The sequence below is a fragment of the Pseudophryne corroboree genome, chromosome 6 (genome assembly GCF_028390025.1).
Source record: "Pseudophryne corroboree isolate aPseCor3 chromosome 6, aPseCor3.hap2, whole genome shotgun sequence".
In the NCBI taxonomy this organism is placed as follows: Eukaryota; Metazoa; Chordata; class Amphibia; order Anura; family Myobatrachidae; genus Pseudophryne; species Pseudophryne corroboree.
This window is the reverse complement of record NC_086449.1, coordinates 720,201,977-720,221,542: the sequence shown is the minus strand read 5'-3', so window position 1 is coordinate 720,221,542 and position 19,566 is coordinate 720,201,977. Positions and strand designations below refer to the sequence as shown.

The window sequence follows — 19,566 nt, the reverse complement described above, 5'->3', positions numbered from 1 at the left end:
TGTGCTGGCAAACTCTCCCTCTGTCTCCCCAAAGGGCTAGTGGGGTCCTGTCCTCTATCAGAGCATTCCCTGTGTGTGTGCTGTGTGTCGGTACGTGTGTGTCGACATGTATGAGGACGATGTTGGTGAGGAGGCGGAGCAATTGCCTGTAATGGTGATGTCACTCTCTAGGGAGTCGACACCGGAATGGATGGCTTATTTAGGGAATTACGTGATAATGTCAACACGATGCAAGGTCGGTTGACGACATGAGACGGCCGGCAAACCAATTAGTACCTGTCCAGGCGTCTCAAACACCGTCAGGGGCTTTAAAACGCCCATTACCTCAGTCGGTCGACACAGACACGGACACTGACTCCAGTGTCGACGGTGAAGAAACAAACGTATTTTCCATTAGGGCCACACGTTACATGTTAAGGGCAATGAAGGAGGTGTTACATATTTCTGATACTACAAGTACCACAAAAAAGGGTATTATGTGGGGTGTGAAAAAACTACCTGTAGTTTTTCCTGAATCAGATAAATTAAATGAAGTGTGTGATGATGCGTGGGTTTCCCCCGATAGAAAATTATTGGCGTTATACCCTTTCCCGCCAGAAGTTAGGGCGCGTTGGGAAACACCCCCTAGGGTGGATAAGGCGCTCACACGCTTATCAAAACAAGTGGCGTTACTGTCTCCAGATACGGCCGCCCTCAAGGAGCCAGCTGATAGGAGGCTGGAAAATATCCTAAAAAGTATATACACACATACTGGTGTTATACTGCGACCAGCGATCGCCTCAGCCTGGATGTGCAGCGCTGGGGTGGCTTGGTCGGATTCCCTGACTGAAAATATTGATACCCTTGACAGGGACAGTATTTTATTGACTATAGAGCATTTAAAAGATGCATTTCTATATATGCGAGATGCACAGAGGGATATTTGCACTCTGGCATCAAGAGTAAGTGCGATGTCCATGTCTGCCAGAAGATGTTTATGGACACGACAGTGGTCAGGTGATGCAGATTCCAAACGGCACATGGAAGTATTGCCGTATAAAGGGGAGGAGTTATTTGGGGTCGGTCCATCGGACCTGGTGGCCACGGCAACAGCTGGAAAATCCACCTTTTTTACCCCAAGTCACATCTCAGCAGAAAAAGACACCGTCTTTTCAGCCTCAGTCCTTTCGTCCCCATAAGGGCAAGCGGGCAAAAGGCCAGTCATATCTGCCCAGGGGTAGAGGAAAGGGAAGAAGACTGCAGCAGGCAGCTCCTTCCCAGGAACAGAAGCCCTCCACCGCTTCTGCCAAGTCCTCAGCATGACGCTGGGGCCGTACAAGCAGACTCAGGTGCGGTGGGGGGTCGTCTCAAGAGTTTCAGCGCGCAGTGGGCTCACTCGCAAGTGGACCCCTGGATCCTACAAGTAGTATCCCAGGGGTACAGATTGGAAGTTCGAGACGTCTCCCCCTCGCAGGTTCCTGAAGTCTGCTTTACCAACGTCTCCCTCCGACAGGGAGGCAGTATTGGAAACAATTCACAAGCTGTATTCCCAGCAGGTGATAATCAAAGTACCCCTCCTACAACAAGGAAAGGGGTATTATTCCACACTATTTGTGGTACTGAAGCCAGACGGCTCGGTGAGACCTATTCTAAATCTGAAATCTTTGAACACTTACATACAAAGGTTCAAATCAAGATGGAGTCACTCAGAGCAGTGATAGCGAACCAGGAAGAAGGGGACTATATGGTGTCCCTGGACATCAAGGATGCTTACCTCCATGTCCCAATTTGCCCTTCTCACCAAGGGTACCTCAGGTTCGTGGTACAGAACTGTCACTATCAGTTTCAGACGCTGCCGTTTGGATTGTCCACGGCACCCCGGGTCTTTACCAAGGTAATGGCCGAAATGATGATTCTTCTTCATAGAAAAGGCGTCTTAATTATCCCTTACTTGGACGATCTCCTGATAAGGGCAAGGTCCAGAGAACAGTTGGAGGTCGGAGTAGCACTATCTCAAGTAGTTCTACGACAGCACGGGTGGATTCTAAATATTCCAAAATCGCAGCTGATTCCGACGACACGTCTGCTGTTCCTAGGGATGATTCTGGACACAGTCCAGAAAAAGATGTTTCTCCCGGAGGAGAAAGCCAGGGAGTTATCCGAGCTAGTTAGGAACCTCCTAGAACCAGGCCAAGTGTCGGTGCATCAATGCACAAGAGTCCTGGGAAAAATGGTGGCTTCTTACGAAGCGATTCCATTCGGCAGATTTCACGCAAGAATTTTTCAGTGGGATCTGCTGGACGAATGGTCCGGATCGCATCTTCAGATGCATCAGCGGATAATCCTGTCTCCAAGGACAAGGGTGTCTCTTCTGTGGTGGCTGCAGAGTGCTCATCTACTAGAGGGCAGCAGATTCGGCATTCAGGACTGGGTCCTGGTGACCACGGATGCCAGCCTGAGAGGCTGGGGAGCAGTCACACAGGGAAGAAATTTCCAAGGAGTGTGGTCAAGTCTGGAGACTTCTCTCCACATAAATATACTGGAGCTAAGGGCAATTTACAATGCTCTGAGCCTAGGAAGACCTCTGCTTCAAAGTCAACCGGTGCTGATCCAGTCGGACAACATCACGGCAGTCGCCCACGTAAACAGACAGGGCGGCACAAGAAGCAGGAGGGCAATGGCAGCAAGGATTCTTCGCTGGGCGAAAAATCATGTGATAACACTGTCAGCGGTGTTCATTCCGGGAGTGGACAACTGGGAAGCAGACTTCCTCAGCAGGCACGACCTCCACCCGGGAGAGTGGGGACTTCATCTGGAAGTCTTCCACATGATTGTGAACCGTTGGGAAAGACCAAAGGTGGACATGATGGCGTCCCGTCTGAACAAAAAACTGGACAGGTATTGCGCCAGGTCAAGAGACCCTCAGGAAATAGCAGGGACGCTCTGGTAACACCGTGGGTGTACCAGTCGGTGTATGTGTTCCCTCCTCTGCCTCTCATACCCAAGGTACTGAGAATTATAAGACGGAGAGGAGTAAGAACTATACTCGTGGCTCCGGATTGGCCAAGAAGGACTTGGTACCCGGAACTTCAAGAGATACTAAGAAGGGACTTGCTTCAGCAAGGATCATGTCTGTTCCAAGTCTTACCGCGGCTGCGTTTGACGGCATGGCGGTTGAACGCCGGATCCTAAGGGAAAAAGGCATTCCGGAAGAGGTCATCCCTACCCTGGTCAGAGCCAGGAAGGAGGTGACCGCACAACATTATCACCACATTTGGCGAAAATATGTTGCATGGTGTGAGGCCAGGAAGGCCCCACGGAGGAATTTCAACTCGGTCGATTCCTGCATTTCCTGCAAACAGGAGTGTCTATGGGCCTCAAATTGGGGTCCATTAAGGTTCAAATTTCGGCCCTGTCGATTTTCTTCCAGAAAGAATTGGCTTCAGTTCCTGAAGTCCAGAAGTTTGTCAAGGGAGTACTGCATATACAACCCCCTTTTGTGCCTCCAGTGGCACTGTGGGATCTCAACGTAGTTCTGGGATTCCTCAAATCACATTGGTTTAAACCGCTCAAATCTGTGGATTTGAAATATCTCACATGGAAAGTGACCATGCTGTTGGCCCTGGCCTCGGCCAGGCGAGTGTCAGAATTGGCGGCTTTGTCTCACAAAAGCCCATATCTGATTGTCCATTCGGACAGGGCAGAGCTGCGGACTCGTCCCCAGTTTCTCCCTAAGGTGGTGTCAGCGTTTCACCTGAACCAGCTTATTGTGGTACCTGCGGCTACTAGGGACTTGGAGGACTCCAAGTTGCTAGATGTTGTCAGGGCCCTGAAAATATATGTTTCCAGGACGGCTGGAGTCAGGAAAACTGACTTGCTGTTATCCTGTATGCACCAAACAAACTGGGTGCTCTTGCTTCTAAGCAGACGATTGCTAGTTGGATGTGTAGTACAATTCAGCTTGCACATTCTGTGGCAGGCCTGCCACAGCCAAAATATGTAATTGCCCATTCCACAAGGAAGGTGGGCTCATCTTGGGCGGCTGCCCGAGGGGTCTCGGCTTTACAACTTTGCCGAGCTGCTACTTGGTCAGGGGCAAACACGTTTGCAAAATTCTACAAATTTGATACCCTGGCTGAGGAGGACCTGGAGTTCTCTCATTCGGTGCTGCAGAGTCATCCGCACTCTCCCGCCCGTTTGGGAGCTTTGGTATAATCCCCATGGTCCTTACGGAGTCCCCAGCATCCACTTAGGACGTCAGAGAAAATAAGAATTTACTTACCGATAATTCTATTTCTCGTAGTCCGTAGTGGATGCTGGGCCAGCCCATCCCAAGTGCGGATTGTCTGCAATACTTGTACATAGTTATTGTTAACTAAAACGGGTTATTATTGTTGTGAGCCATCTTTTCAGAGGCTCCGCTGTTATCATGCTGTTAACTGGGTTCAGATCACAGGTTGTACAATGTGATTGGTGTGGCTGGTATGAGTCTTACCTGGGATTCAAAATCCTTCCTTATTGTGTACGCTCGTCCGGGCACAGTATCCTAACTGAGGCTTGGAGGAGGGTCATAGGGGGAGGAGCCAGTGCACACCACCTGATCCTAAAGCTTTTACTTTTGTGCCCTGTCTCCTGCGGAGCCGCTATTCCCCATGGTCCTTACGGAGTCCCCAGCATCCACTACGGACTACGAGAAATAGAATTATCGGTAAGTAAATTCTTATTGATTTCATCTCATTATCATCCAGTCTATATTAGCAGCAGACACAGTACGGTAGTCCACGGCTGTAGCTACCTCTGTGTCGGCAGTCGCTCGTCCATCCATAATTGTATACCACCTACCCGTGGTTTTTTTTTTTTTTTCTTCTTTATACATACTACTATAGTAGCTTACTGTAGCAGTCTGCGGTGCTGCTGAGCTGACAGTGTCCAGCAGGTCCGTCATCAGTCATTACATAATAAATATATCTACCTGTCCGGCTGCAGTACTAGTGTGATATAATATATATTGATTTCATCTCATTATCATCCAGTCTATATTAGCAGCAGACACAGTACGGTAGTCCACGGCTGTAGCTACCTCTGTGTCGGCAGTCGCTCGTCCATCCATAAGTATACTAGTATCCATCCATCTCCATTGTTTACCTGAGGTGCCTTTTAGTTGTGCCTATTAAAATATGGAGAACAAAAATGTTGAGGTCCCAAAATTAGGGAAAGATCAAGATCCACTTCCACCTCGTGCTGAAGCTGCTGCCACTAGTCATGGCCGAGACGATGAAATGCCAGCAACGTCGTCTGCCAAGGCCGATGCCCAATGTCATAGTACAGAGCATGTAAAATCCAAAACACCAAATATCAGTAAAAAAAGGACTCCAAAATCTAAAATAAAATTGTCAGAGGAGAAGCGTAAACTTGCCAATATGCCATTTACCACACGGAGTGGCAAGGAACGGCTGAGGCCCTGGCCTATGTTCATGGCTAGTGGTTCAGCTTCACATGAGGATGGAAGCACTCGGCCTCTCGCTAGAAAAATGAAAAGACTCAAGCTGGCAAAAGCACCGCAAAGAACTGTGCGTTCTTCGAAATCCCAAATCCACAAGGAGAGTCCAATTGTGTCGGTTGCGATGCCTGACCTTCCCAACACTGGACGTGAAGAGCATGCGCCTTCCACCATTTGCACGCCCCCTGCAAGTGCTGGAAGGAGCACCCGCAGTCCAGTTCCTGATAGTCAGATTGAAGATGTCAGTGTTGAAGTACACCAGGATGAGGAGGATATGGGTGTTGCTGGCGCTGGGGAGGAAATTGACAAGGAGGATTCTGATGGTGAGGTGGTTTGTTTAAGTCAGGCACCCGGGGAGACACCTGTTGTCCGTGGGAGGAATATGGCCGTTGACATGCCTGGTGAAAATACCAAAAAAATCAGCTCTTCGGTGTGGAAGTATTTCAACAGAAATGAGGACAACATTTGTCAAGCCGTGTGTTGCCTTTGTCAAGCTGTAATAAGTAGGGGTAAGGACGTTAACCACCTCGGAACATCCTCCCTTATACGTCACCTGCAGCGCATTCATAATAAGTCAGTGACAAGTTCAAAAACTTTGGGCGACAGCGGAAGCAGTCCACTGACCAGTAAATCCCTTCCTCTTGTAACCAAGCTCACGCAAACCACCCCACCAACTCCCTCAGTGTCAATTTCCTCCTTCCCCAGGAATGCCAATAGTCCTGCAGGCCATGTCACTGGCAATTCTGACGATTCCTCTCCTGCCTGGGATTCCTCCGATGCATCCTTGCGTGTAACGCCTACTGCTGCTGGCGCTGCTGTTGTTGCTGCTGGGAGTCGATGGTCATCCCAGAGGGGAAATCGTAAGACCACTTTTACTACTTCCACCAAGCAATTGACTGTCCAACAGTCCTTTGCGAGGAAGATGAAATATCACAGCAGTCATCCTGCTGCAAAGCGGATAACTGAGGCCTTGGCATCCTGGGTGGTGAGAAACGTGGTTCCGGTATCCATCATTACTGCAGAGCCAACTAGAGACTTGTTGGAGGTACTGTGTCCCCGGTACCAAATACCATCTAGGTTCCATTTCTCTAGGCAGGCGATACCGAAAATGTACACAGACCTCAGAAAAAGAGTCACCAGTGTCCTAAAAAATGCAGCTGTACCCAATGTCCACTTAACCACGGACATGTGGACAAGTGGAGCAGGGCAGGGTCAGGACTATATGACTGTGACAGCCCACTGGGTAGATGTATGGACTCCCGCCGCAAGAACAGCAGCGGCGGCACCAGTAGCAGCATCTCGCAAACGCCAACTCTTTCCTAGGCAGGCTACGCTTTGTATCACCGGTTTCCAGAATACGCACACAGCTGAAAACCTCTTACGGCAACTGAGGAAGATCATCGCGGAATGGCTTACCCCAATTGGACTCTCCTGTGGATTTGTGGCATCGGACAACGCCAGCAATATTGTGTGTGCATTAAATCTGGGCAAATTCCAGCACGTCCCATGTTTTGCACATACCTTGAATTTGGTGGTGCAGAATTTTTTAAAAAACGACAGGGGCGTGCAAGAGATGCTGTCGGTGGCCAGAAGAATTGCGGGACACTTTCGGCGTACAGGCACCACGTACAGAAGACTGGAGCAACACCAAAAACGCCTGAACCTGCCCTGCCATCATCTGAAGCAAGAAGTGGTAACGAGGTGGAATTCAACCCTATATATGCTTCAGAGGTTGGAGGAGCAGCAAAAGGCCATTCAAGCCTATACAATTCAGCACGATTTAGGAGGTAGAATGCACCTGTCTCAAGCGCAGTGGAGAATGATTTCAACGTTGTGCAAGGTTCTGCTGCCCTTTGAACTTGCCACACGTGAAGTCAGTTCAGACACTGCCAGCCTGAGTCAGGTCATTCCCCTCATCAGGCTTTTGCAGAAGAAGCTGGAGACATTGAAGGAGGAGCTAACACGGAGCGATTCCGCTAGGCATGTGGGACTTGTGGATGGAGCCCTTAATTCGCTTAACAAGGATTCACGGGTGGTCAATCTGTTGAAATCAGAGCACTACATTTTGGCCACCGTGCTCGATCCTAGATTTAAAACCTACCTTGGATCTCTCTTTCCGGCAGACACAAGTCTGCTGGGGTTCAAAGACCTGCTGGTGAGAAAATTGTCAAGTCAAGCGGAACGCGACCTGTCAACATCTCCTCCTTCACATTCTCCCGCAACTGGGGGTGCGAGGAAAAGGCTCAGAATTCCGAGCCCACCCGCTGGCGGTGATGCAGGGCAGTCTGGAGCGACTGCTGATGCTGACATCTGGTCCGGACTGAAGGACCTGTCAACGATTACGGACATGTCGTCTACTGTCACTGCATATGATTCTCTCCCCATTGAAAGAATGGTGGAGGATTATATGAGTGACCGCATCCAAGTAGGCACGTCACACAGTCCGTACTTATACTGGCAGGAAAAAGAGGCAATTTGGAGGCCCTTGCACAAACTGGCTTTATTCTACCTAAGTTGCCCTCCCACAAGTGTGTACTCCGAAAGAGTGTTTAGTGCCGCCGCTCACCTTGTCAGCAATCGGCGTACGAGGTTACTTCCAGAAAATGTGGAGAAGATGATGTTCATTAAAATGAATTATAATCAATTCCTCCGTGGAGACATTGACCAGCAGCAATTGCCTCCACAAAGTACACAGGGAGCTGAGATGGTGGATTCCAGTGGGGACGAATTGATAATCTGTGAGGAGGGGGATGTACACGGTGATATATCGGAGGATGATGATGAGGTGGACATCTTGCCTCTGTAGAGCCAGTTTGTGCAAGGAGAGATTAATTGCTTCTTTTTCGGTGGGGGTCCAAACCAACCCGTCATTTCAGTCACAGTCGTGTGGCAGACTCTGTCACTGAAATGATGGGTTGGTTAAAGTGTGCATGTCCTGTTTATACAACATAAGGGTGGGTGGGAGGGCCCAAGGACAATTCCATCTTGCACCTCTTTTTTCTTTAATTTCTCTGACGTCCTAGTGGATGCTGGGAACTCCGTAAGGACCATGGGGAATAGCGGCTCCGCAGGAGACAGGGCACATCTAAAGAAAGCTTTAGGATCACCTGGTGTGCACTGGCTCCTCCCCCTATGACCCTCCTCCAAGCCTCAGTTAGATTTTCTGTGCCCGACGAGAAGGGTGCACACTAGGGGCTCTCCTGAGCTCTTTGTGAAAGTTTTAGTTTAGGTTTATTATTTTCAGTGAGACCTGCTGGCAACAGGCTCACTGCATCGAGGGACTAAGGGGAGAAGAAGCGAACTCACCTGCGTGCAGAGTGGATTGGGCTTCTTAGGCTACTGGACATTAGCTCCAGAGGGACGATCACAGGTTCAGCCTGGATGGGTCACCGGAGCCGCGCCGCCGGCCCCCTTACAGAGCCAGAAGAGCGAAGAGGTCCGGAAAAATCGGCGGCAGAAGACTTTCCTGTCTTCAGATAAAGGTAGGCGCACAGCACCGCAGCTGTGCGCCATTGCTCTCAGCACACTTCACACTCCGGTCACTGAGGGTGCAGGGCGCTGGGGGGGCAGCGCCCTGAGACGCAATAAATCGATAGAAAACCTTTTATGGCTAAAATAAATGCATCACATATAACTCCTGGGCTATATGGATGCATTTAACCCCTGCCAAAACATACAAGAAAACGGATGATAAGGACGCCGAGAAAGGGGCGGAGCCTATCTCCTCAGCACACTGGCGCCATTTTCCCTCACAGCTCAGTTGGAGGGAAGCTCCCTGGCTCTCCCCTGCAGTCACTACACTACAGAAAGGGGTTAAAAAAGAGAGGGGGGCACAAATTAGGCGCAGTATAAACAATACAGCAGCTATAAAGGGAAAAACACTTATATAAGGTTATCCCTGTATATATATAGCGCTCTGGTGTGTGCTGGCAAACTCTCCCTCTGTCTCCCCAAAGGGCTAGTGGGGTCCTGTCCTCTATCAGAGCATTCCCTGTGTGTGTGCTGTGTGTCGGTACGTTTGTGTCGACATGTATGAGGAGAAAAATGATGTGGAGACGGAGTAGAGTGTCTGTAATAGTGTTGTCACCCCCTAGGGGGTCGACACCTGAGTGGATGTACTGTTGAAATTGCGTGACAGTGTCAGCTTTGTATAAAAGACAGTGGTTGACATGAGACAGCCGGCTACTCAGCTTGTGCATGTCCAGACGTCTCATACAGGGGCTCTAAAGCGCCCGTTACCTCAGATACAGACGCCGACACGGATACTGACTCCTGTGTCGACGGTGAAGAGACAACAGTGATTTCCAATAGGGCCACACATTGCATGATTGAGGCAATGGAAAAAGTTTACACTCTTCTGATAATATAAATACCACCAAAAAAAAAAAGGGGTATTATGTTTGGTGAGGAAAAACTTCCTGTAGTTTTCCTGAATCTGAGAAATAAAATGAGGTGTGTGATGATGCGTGGGTTTCCCCCCGATAACAATTGATAATTTCTAAAAAGTTATTGGCAGTATACCTTTTCCCGCCAGAGGTTAGGGTGCGTTGGGAAACACCCCCTAGGGGGGATAAGGCGCTCACACGCTTGTAAGAACAAGGGCTCTACCCTCTCTGGAGATGGCCGCCCTTAGGGATCCTGCTGATAGAAAGCAGGAGGGTATCCTAAAATGTATTTACACACATACTGGTGTTATACTGCGACCAGCAATCGCCTCAGCCTGGATGTGCAGTGCTGGGTTGGCGTGGTCGGATTCCCTGACTGGAAATTTGATATCCTAGATAAGGACAGTATATTATTGCCTATAGAGCAATTAAAAGATGCATTTCTATATATGCATGATGCACAGCGGAATATTTGCCGACTGGCATCAAGTATAAGTGCATTGTCCAATTATACCAGTAAAGTGGTCAGGTGATGCGGATTCCAAACGGCATTTGGAAGTATTGCCTTAACAAAAAAGGGGATGTACCCCAGGTCGCCTCTCAAAATAAGACGCCGTATTATCAGGCGCAGTCCTGGTTGGCAAGCGGACAAAAGGGTTCCTCTTTTCTGCTCGTGACAGAGGGAGAGAAAAATGGCTGCAGAGATCAGCCAGTTCCAAGGAACAGAAATTCTTTTCCGCCTCTGCCAAGCCCTCAGTATGACGCTAGGGCTTTACAAGTTCAGGCACGGTGGGGTCCCGTTCTCAATGAATTTCAGTGCGCAGTGGGCTCACTCGCAAGTAGACCCCTGGATCCTTCAGGTAATATTTCAGGGGTACAAATTGGAATTCGAGACGTATCCCCCTCGCCGTTTCCAAAGGTCTGTTTTACCGACGTCTCCCGCTGACAGGGAGGCAGTTTTGGAAACCATTCACAAGCTGTATTCCCAGCAGGTGATAATCAAGATACCCCTCCTGCAACAGGGAACGGGGTATTATTCCACACTATTGTGGTACCGAAGCCAGACGGCTCGGTGAGACCGATTTTAAAATCTAAAATCTAAAATCTTTGAACACTTGCATACAGAGGTTCAAATTCAAAATTGAGTCACTCAGAGCAGTGATTGCAAACCTGGAAGAAGGGGACTACATGATGTCTCGGGACATCAAGGATGCTTACCTTCATGTCAAAATTTACCCTTCTCACCAAGGGTATTTCAGGTTATGGTACAGAACTGTCACTATCAGTTCGGACGCTGCCGTAGGGATGGTCCACGGCACCCCGGGTCTTTACCAAGGTAATGGCCGAAATGATATCCCTTCGAAGGAAGGAAATTTTAGTTATCCCTTACTTGGACGATTCCCTGATAAGGGTAAGATCCAGGGAACACTTGGAAGTCGGTGTAGCACTATCTCAGGTAGTGTTGCGGCAGCACGATTGGATTCTCAATATTCCAAAATCGCAGCTGGTTCCGACGACTTGTCTTCTGTTCCTAGGGATGATCCTGGACACAGTCCAGAAAGAAGGTGTTTCTCCCGGAGGAGAAAGCCAGGGAGTTATCCGAGCTAGTCAGGAACCTCCTAAAACCGAACCAAGTCTCAGTGCATCAATGCACAAGGGTTCTGGGTAAAAATGGTGGCTTCCTACGAAGCAAGACTTTCCAGTGGAACCTACTGGACAAATGGTCCGGGTCGCATCTTCAGATGCTTCAGCGGATAACCCTGTCACCGGGGACAAGGGTATCCCTCCTGTGGTGGTTGCAGAGTGCTCATCTTCTAGAGGGCCGCAGATTCGGCATTCGGGACTGGGTCCTGGTGGCCACGGATGCCAGCCTGCGAGGCTGGGGAGCAGTCACACAGGGAAGGAATTTCCAGGGCTTATGGTCAAGCCTGGAGACATCTCTTCATATAAACATTCTGGAACTAAGGGCCATTTACAGTGCCCTAAGTCAAGCGAAACCCCTGCTTCAGGGTCAGGCGGTATTGATCCAATCGGACAACATCACGTCAGTCGCCCACGTAAACAGACAGGGCGGCACGGGAAGCAGGGGGGCAATGGCAGAAGCTGCAAGGATTCTTCGCTGGGCGGAAGATCATGTGATAGCACTGTCAGCAGTGTTCATTCCGGGAGTGGACAACTGGGAAGCAGACTTCCTCAGCAGACATGATCTACACCCGGAAGAGTGGGGACTTCATCCAGAAGTCTTCCACATGATTGTGAACCGTTGGGAAAAACCAAAGGTGGATATGATGGCGTCCCGCCTCAACAAAAAACTGGACAGGTATTGCGCCAGGTCAAGAGATCCTCAGGCAATAGCTGTGGACGCTCTGGTAACACCGTGGGTGTTCCAGTCAGTGTATGTGTTCCCTCCTCTGCCTCTCATACCAAAAGTACTGAGAATTATACGGCAAAGGGGAGTAAGAACGATACTCGTGGCTCCGGATTGGCCAAGAAGAACTTGGTATCCGGAACTTCAAGAGATGCTCACGGACGAACCGTGGCCTCTACCTCTAAGAAAGGACCTGCTACAGCAGGGGCCTTGTTTGTTCCAAGACTTACCGCGGCTGCGTTTGACGGCTTGGTGGTTGAACGCCGGATCCTGAAGGAAAAAGGCATTCCAGATGAAGTCATCCCTACCCTGGTCAAGGCCAGGAAGGACGTAACCGCAAAACATTATCACCGCATTTGGCGAAAATATGTTGCGTGGTGGGAGGCCAAGAAGGCCCCTACAGAGGAATTTCAACTGGGTCGTTTCCTCCATTTCCTGCAAACAGGACTGTCTATGGGCCTAAAATTAGGGTCCATTAAGGTTCAATTTTCGGCCCTGTCGATTTTCTTCCAAAAGGAACTGGCTTCAGTGCCTGAAGTTCAGACATTTGTAAAAGGGGTACTGCATATACAGCCTCCTTTTGTGCCTCCAGTGGCACCTTGGGATCTCAATGTTGTGTTGAGTTTCCTAAAGTCACATTGGTTTGAACCACTCACCACTGTGGACTTAAAATATCTCACATGGAAGGTGACGATGCTGTTAGCCCTGGCTTCAGCCAGGCGTGTGTCAGAATTGGCGGCTTTATCATATAAAAGCCCTTATTTAATATTTCATTCTGACAGGGCAGAATTGAGGACTTGTCCTCAATTTCTACCTAAGGTGGTTTCTGCATTTCACATGAAGCAACCTATTGTGGTACCTGCGGCTACTAAGGACTTGGAGGATTCCAAGTTGCTTGACGTGGTCAGGGCCCTGTAAATATATGTTTCCAGGACGGCTGGAGTCAGAAAATCTGACTCGCTGTTTATCCTGTATGCACCCAACAAACTGGGTGCTCCTGCTTCTAAGCAGACGATTGCTCGTTGGATTTGTAGTACAATTCAGCTTGCACATTCGGTGGCAGGCCTGCCACAGCCAAAAATCTTAAAATGCCCACTCCACAAGGAAGGTGGGCTCATCTTGGGCAGCTGCCCGAGGGGTCTCGGCTTTACAACTTTGCCGAGCAGTTACTTGGTCAGGAGCAAATACGTTTGTAAAATTCTACAAATTTGATACCCTGGCTGAGGAGGACCTGGAGTTCTCTCATTCGGTGCTGCAGAGTCATCCGCACTCTCCCGCCCGTTTGGGAGCTTTGGTATAATCCCCATGGTCCTTACGGAGTTCCCAGCATCCACTAGGACGTCAGAGAAAATAAGAATTTACTTACCGATAATTCTATTTCTCGTAGTCCGTAGTGGATGCTGGGCGCCCATCCCAAGTGCGGATTGTCTGCAATACTGGTACATAATTATTGTTACCAAAAAATTCGGGTTATTGTTGTAGTGAGCCATCTTTTATAGAGGCTTCTCTATTATCATGCTGTTAACTGGGTTCAGATCACAAGTTGTACAGTGTGATTGGTGTGGCTGGTATGAGTCTTACCCGGGATTCAAAATCCTTCCTTATTGTGTACGCTCGTCCGGGCACAGTATCCTAACTGAGGCTTGGAGGAGGGTCATAGGGGGAGGAGCCAGTGCACACCAGGTGATCCTAAAGCTTTCTTTAGATGTGCCCTGTCTCCTGCGGAGCCGCTATTCCCCATGGTCCTTATGGAGTTCCCAGCATCCACTACGGACTACGAGAAATAGAATTATCGGTAAGTAAATTCTTATTTTTTCTTTGCGTCATGTGCTGTTTGGGGAGTGTTTTTTGGAAGGGCCATCCTGCGTGACACTGCAGTGCCACTCCTAGATGGGCCCGGTGTTTGTGTCGGCCACTAGGGTCGCTTATCTTACTCACACAGCTACCTCATTGCGCCTCTTTTTTTCTTTGCGTCATGTGCTGTTTGGGGAGTGTTTTTTGGAAGGGCCATCCTGCGTGACACTGCAGTGCCACTCCTAGATGGGCCCGGTGTTTGTGTCGTCCACTAGGGTCGCTTATCTTACTCACACAGCTACCTCATTGCGCCTCTTTTTTTCTTTGCGTCATGTGCTGTTTGGGGAGTGTTTTTTGGAAGGGCCATCCTGCGTGACACTGCAGTGCCACTCCTAGATGGGCCCGGTGTTTGTGTCGGCCACTAGGGTCGCTTATCTTACTCACACAGCTACCTCATTGCGCCTCTTTTTTTCTTCGCGTCATGTGCTGTTTGGGGAGTGTTTTTTGGAAGGGCCATCCTGCGTGACACTGCAGTGCCACTCCTAGATGGGCCCGGTGTTTGTGTTGGCCACTAGGGTCGCTTATCTTACTCACACAGCTACCTCATTGCGCCTCTTTTTTTCTTTGCGTCATGTGCTGTTTGGGGAGTGTTTTTTGGAAGGGCCATCCTGCGTGACACTGCAGTGCCACTCCTAGATGGGCCCGGTGTTTGTGTCGGCCACTAGGGTCGCTTATCTTACTCACACAGCTACCTCGGTGCAAATTTTAGGACTAAAAATAATATTGTGAGGTGTGAGGTATTCAGAATAGACTGAAAATGAGTGGAAATTATGGTTTTTGAGGTTAATAATACTTTGGGATCAAAATGACCCCCAAATTCTATGATTTAAGCTGTTTTTTAGGTTTTTTTGAAAAAAACACCCGAATCCGACAAAAAAAATTCGGTGAGGTTTTGCCAAAACGCGGTCGAACCCAAAACACGTCCGCGGAACCGAACCCAAAACCAAAACACAAAACCCGAAAAATTTAAAGTGCACATCTCTACTTTTCTGTAAATAGTTAGCAAAGCTTGTTACCTGGAGATGACCAGCCCATAATGCTTTGTGTGGCTGCTGTTCTCTTCTTCCGCTTGTACTTACTCTTGGGTGGAAGAAGAGAACAGTTGCCACGTAGGTATAATCAGCCTGCTGCTTGTCTTTTTATTCCCTGCAGGGAACGCTTGCTGCCGATAAGAATGAAATCCTGTTTTCAGAGTTCAACATTAACTACAACAATGAGCCACTGCTCTTCAGGAAAGGCTCAGTCATAATATGGAATAAGGTAAGAGGGTTACTGGTATAGAATGGGTGCTTGGAGAATTGGATATTGCTAAAAGTCTATAAGACTTACTGTGCATTGGATTTCTTATAGCTCATGGCCCTATGACTATCTACTGTATATATGACCTGAAATTAGGACTTTATTATTGATAACTGTGTGCATGTACTGTATTTACCAGTCCATGTGAGAACTGGGCAATTCAACTTTTGGTCCGTTTTGAAAGATGTTTTAAAACAAGTATTCATGTGGCCCTCCAGCTGCTGTGGAACCATACATCCCAGCATGCCGTGCCACAGTTCTAGCATGCCCTAATACCAAAATTGCAGCAGGGCATGTTATTCCACAGCATCGGGAGGGCTGCTATATATAAATTTCACTTTGAAATGAAAAGTGACTTATACCGGTCTGTATAGAGAAATGTGAGGGAGGGGTAGGGGCATTCAGTACAGGGAAGAACTGTCTCTTTGCCAGGCTGCAATTACTTTTCAATCTGCACTTAACATGTTTCCACACACTACACTTCTATTATGTGTTGGCCACAAGCTACAATAAGGAAACGGGGCCTGGACTGCACACCCTAGCTTATTATACTGGGATGTGCTACCTTGCTGGGACTAAGTACTGTAATACTACAACATAGGAATAAAGGGTGCAGGTGCACCATACACCATTAAATTTATTATAACCATAATATAATATTTGAGGTTCTTGGCATATATTGGCCAGTATATGAGCCTGCCCACCTGCTTCACGGTGACCTCATTAGACAGGTCCCTAACACTATAGGGGTTCACCTCCGGGACGCAGAGCACCCCCAGACCACCCCAGCCAAACCACCCCAGGGCATCACACAGAAAAAGGATAGGAGTGAAAGATCAGTGTTAAGCAAATGAAAGAGGCTGCTGAATGTAAAAGAAAAGAAGAGGACAGCAGTAAAGTGTTAGAATGTGAAGTTTAGCTGAGCAGTGTTAGAAGTGTAAAAAATATGTGAAAAAAGTCTATATTATGTGTGTGTATACACACCTGAGGGATTGGGACAGCCCTCATCTCTGGATTAGCACCCCACCCACTGCCTCTCAGGCTTTTAAACAGGGAACCAGCACATTCTGACTGCACAAAAAACATAGGTATGATCCTTTTAATTATATACAAAGTCAGTTTGGGGGTGAGCTTTTGGGGCGTGGAGCTCCCTATATTGCTCTGGCTGGGCCACCTTGGGGCATCACCACCTTACATTTACTTTTAACACTTATATCACATTGTGTTTGTTTTATATTTATGTAGCTTTTTTCACATATTTTTTACACTTCTAACACTGCTCAGCTAAACTTCACATTCTAACACTTTACTGCTGTCCTCTTCTTTTCTTTTACATTCAGCAGCCTCTTTCATTTGCTTAACACTGATCTTTTACTCCTATCCTTTTTCTGTGTGATGCCCTGGGATGGTTTGGCTGGGGTGGTCTGGAGGTGCTCTGCATCCCGGAGGTGAACCCCTATAGTGTTAGGGACCTGTCCGATGAGGTCACCGTGAAGCAGGTGGGCAGGCTCATATACTGTATCAAAAAACCAAGAGTAGAGGACTGCGCTCGTATGCCTCTCCTAATCAACTGAAGCTGCTAAGGAGTATAGATGAGGATATCCACTATCCCCACAAAAATACTGATAAAGAGAAAAGGATGTCTCCCAGCGCTAGTGTTGTTAGGTATATAATGGTTATTTAGTGGCAATATCGGCTCAAGAAATTGAAAACATTCATAAAATCGATGTTAGTTAAAATATATAATGTTTTATTAACACAAGAAAAACACTTTTCCAAGAATATCTTATTCCCTAAAGTGATCCTAATACAGGTTGAGTATCCCTTATCCAAAATGCTTGGGACCAGAGGTATTTTGGATATCGGATTTTTCCGTATTTTGGAATAATTGCATACCATAATGAGATATCATGGTGATGCGACCTAATTCTAAGCACAGAATGCATTTATGTTACATATACACCTTATACACACAGCCTGAAGGTAATTTTAGCCAATATTTTTTATAACATTGTGCATTAAACAAAGTGTGTCTACATTCACACAATTCATTTATATTTCATATACACCTTATACACACAGCCTGAATGTCATGTAATACAATATTTTTAATAACATTGTGTATTAAACAAAGTTTGTGTACATTGAGCCATCAAAAAACAAAAGTTTCACTATCTCACTCTCACTCAAAAAAGACCGTATTTCGGAATATTCCGTATTTCGGATATTTGGATATGGGATACTCAACCTGTACCGGTATACACGAAACAGTCACACACAACAATTAACATATAAGCATACCAGTGATACGCTAAATAGCGGTTTATTCACTAGATAGGAGTTTATATTCCTCAGGTAAATGCAGGCATATATATGTGGTAGCTATATCACAGTCCCTTATCATATATGGAATAAGTCCAAATGTTTTGATCGATACCAGCTAATCGCTGTAAATTCCTTCCAGGGTGGAAATCAGCACATGGGGCCAAAATCCTCAACTCCTTAATAGGAAATGTCCAAAGATATTCAAGACACTTACTTCAAAGTCGCAGGATGGTTACTGGAACAGGTGTCTGCCGGCAGACATATCAGATAGCTGAGGGATCCTGAGGAAGCCTGCGGTGCCAGGCGAAACTAGTAGATTGCGGAGCTATCTGATATGTCTGCCGGCAGACACCTGTTCCAGTAACCATCCTGCGACTTTGAAGTAAGTGTCTTGAATATCTTTGGACATTTCCTATTAAGGAGTTGAGGATTTTGGCCCCATGTGCTGATTTCCACCCTGGAAGGAATTTACAGCGATTAGCTGGTATCGATCAAAACATTTGGACTTATTCCATATATGATAAGGGACTGTGATATAGCTACCACATATATATGCCTGCATTTACCTGAGGAATATAAACTCCTATCTAGTGAATAAACCGCTATTTAGCGAATCACTGGTATGCTTATATGTTAATTGTTGTGTGTGACTGTTTCGTGTATACCGGTATTAGGATCACTTTAGGGAATAAGATATTCTTGGAAAAGTGTTTTTCTTGTGTTAATAAAACATTATATATTTTAACTAACATCGATTTTTATGAATGTTTTCAATTTCTTGATTGCCACTAAATAACCATTATATACCTAACAACACTAGCGCTGGGAGACATCCTTTTCTCTTTACCTGGCTCATATACTGGCCAATATATGCCAAGAACCTCAAATATTATATTATGGTTATAATAAATTTAATGGTGTATGGTGCACCTGCACCCTTTATTCACAAGCTACAATACGTCAGGCATTGGGCCAGCAATACTTATGCTTACAAACTAACAGACTGCCTCTGGTCTGTGCTTGCGGTTACCTTCCAGCCAAATAGTCTTTCCTCCTCTGCTCACCACACTCATCCATAATCGTATTGAACCATGATTTTATTTCCCTGTAAACGCTGCCCTAGTGTAGCTTATTTTAAAAGTTTATCCTTCTCTGGTAAAAACTTACAGAAAAATGCTTGCTACCGGCATTGTATGTAGGCAGGTATATATGTGTGTGTTGGCGTTACATAGTGTGGCATTTGTTTTGCAACACTGACCGTGGGCCGTGGTTTAATGATATCGGCCTTTTACATACATAGGTCAATTTCGTCGGCAAGAAAGTAATAAAGTTACCAGATGACGCAGAGGAGAAAGAAGTGGAGGTGTCACGCGTGCGCAAACAAACTGAGATTTTGCACTGTGATATAATTGGTGAGACGTTTTGGGAGGAGCATCCGGATCTCATTTCTGCTGAAAGCTGATTGGATGGATGGTGCGATGGCCTATTTATATGCTGCTGGGAGCATGGACCACATTACATTTATACAGAGCTGGACTGATCCTATTTGTTTTAATTATGTAAAACGATTTAAAGTTGTCTTTTAAAATAAAGGATTTTCTTTGCTAAGAGTGTCCAGTTTATTCAGTGTTCTAGTAAAGTCTGTTTCACATAATTTTACATTATGGAATTTACACTGTTGAATATTCCTTTACAGTCCTTTTTGACACCTGCCATGCAGATTACATTTTTCATCTGCTTAATGCCAAAATATAACTGACTGTGTATAATTGTTACATGACTTATGTCATATTTGGCCCTAACTGCTCTGCAAGCTCCACACAGGTTGCTGACAGTCTCAAGATCCAGCACTGGGC

The 19,566-nt window shown here is 47.0% G+C and overlaps 1 protein-coding gene across 1 annotated transcript in view; it reads left to right on the top strand.

The window, feature by feature from the left end:
* The window catches only part of THG1L (tRNA-histidine guanylyltransferase 1 like), a 120,249-nt gene extending 100,931 nt beyond the window's left edge, over positions 1-19,318 (top strand). The window contains exons 5-6 of the mRNA XM_063928394.1: positions 15,239-15,346; positions 19,011-19,318. Coding sequence (XP_063784464.1) covers positions 15,239-15,346; positions 19,011-19,172 — 270 coding nt within the window. The 3' untranslated portion in view covers positions 19,173-19,318. The remainder of the gene's footprint in view (positions 1-15,238; positions 15,347-19,010) is intronic.
* Positions 19,319-19,566: the final 248 nt, after the last annotated feature.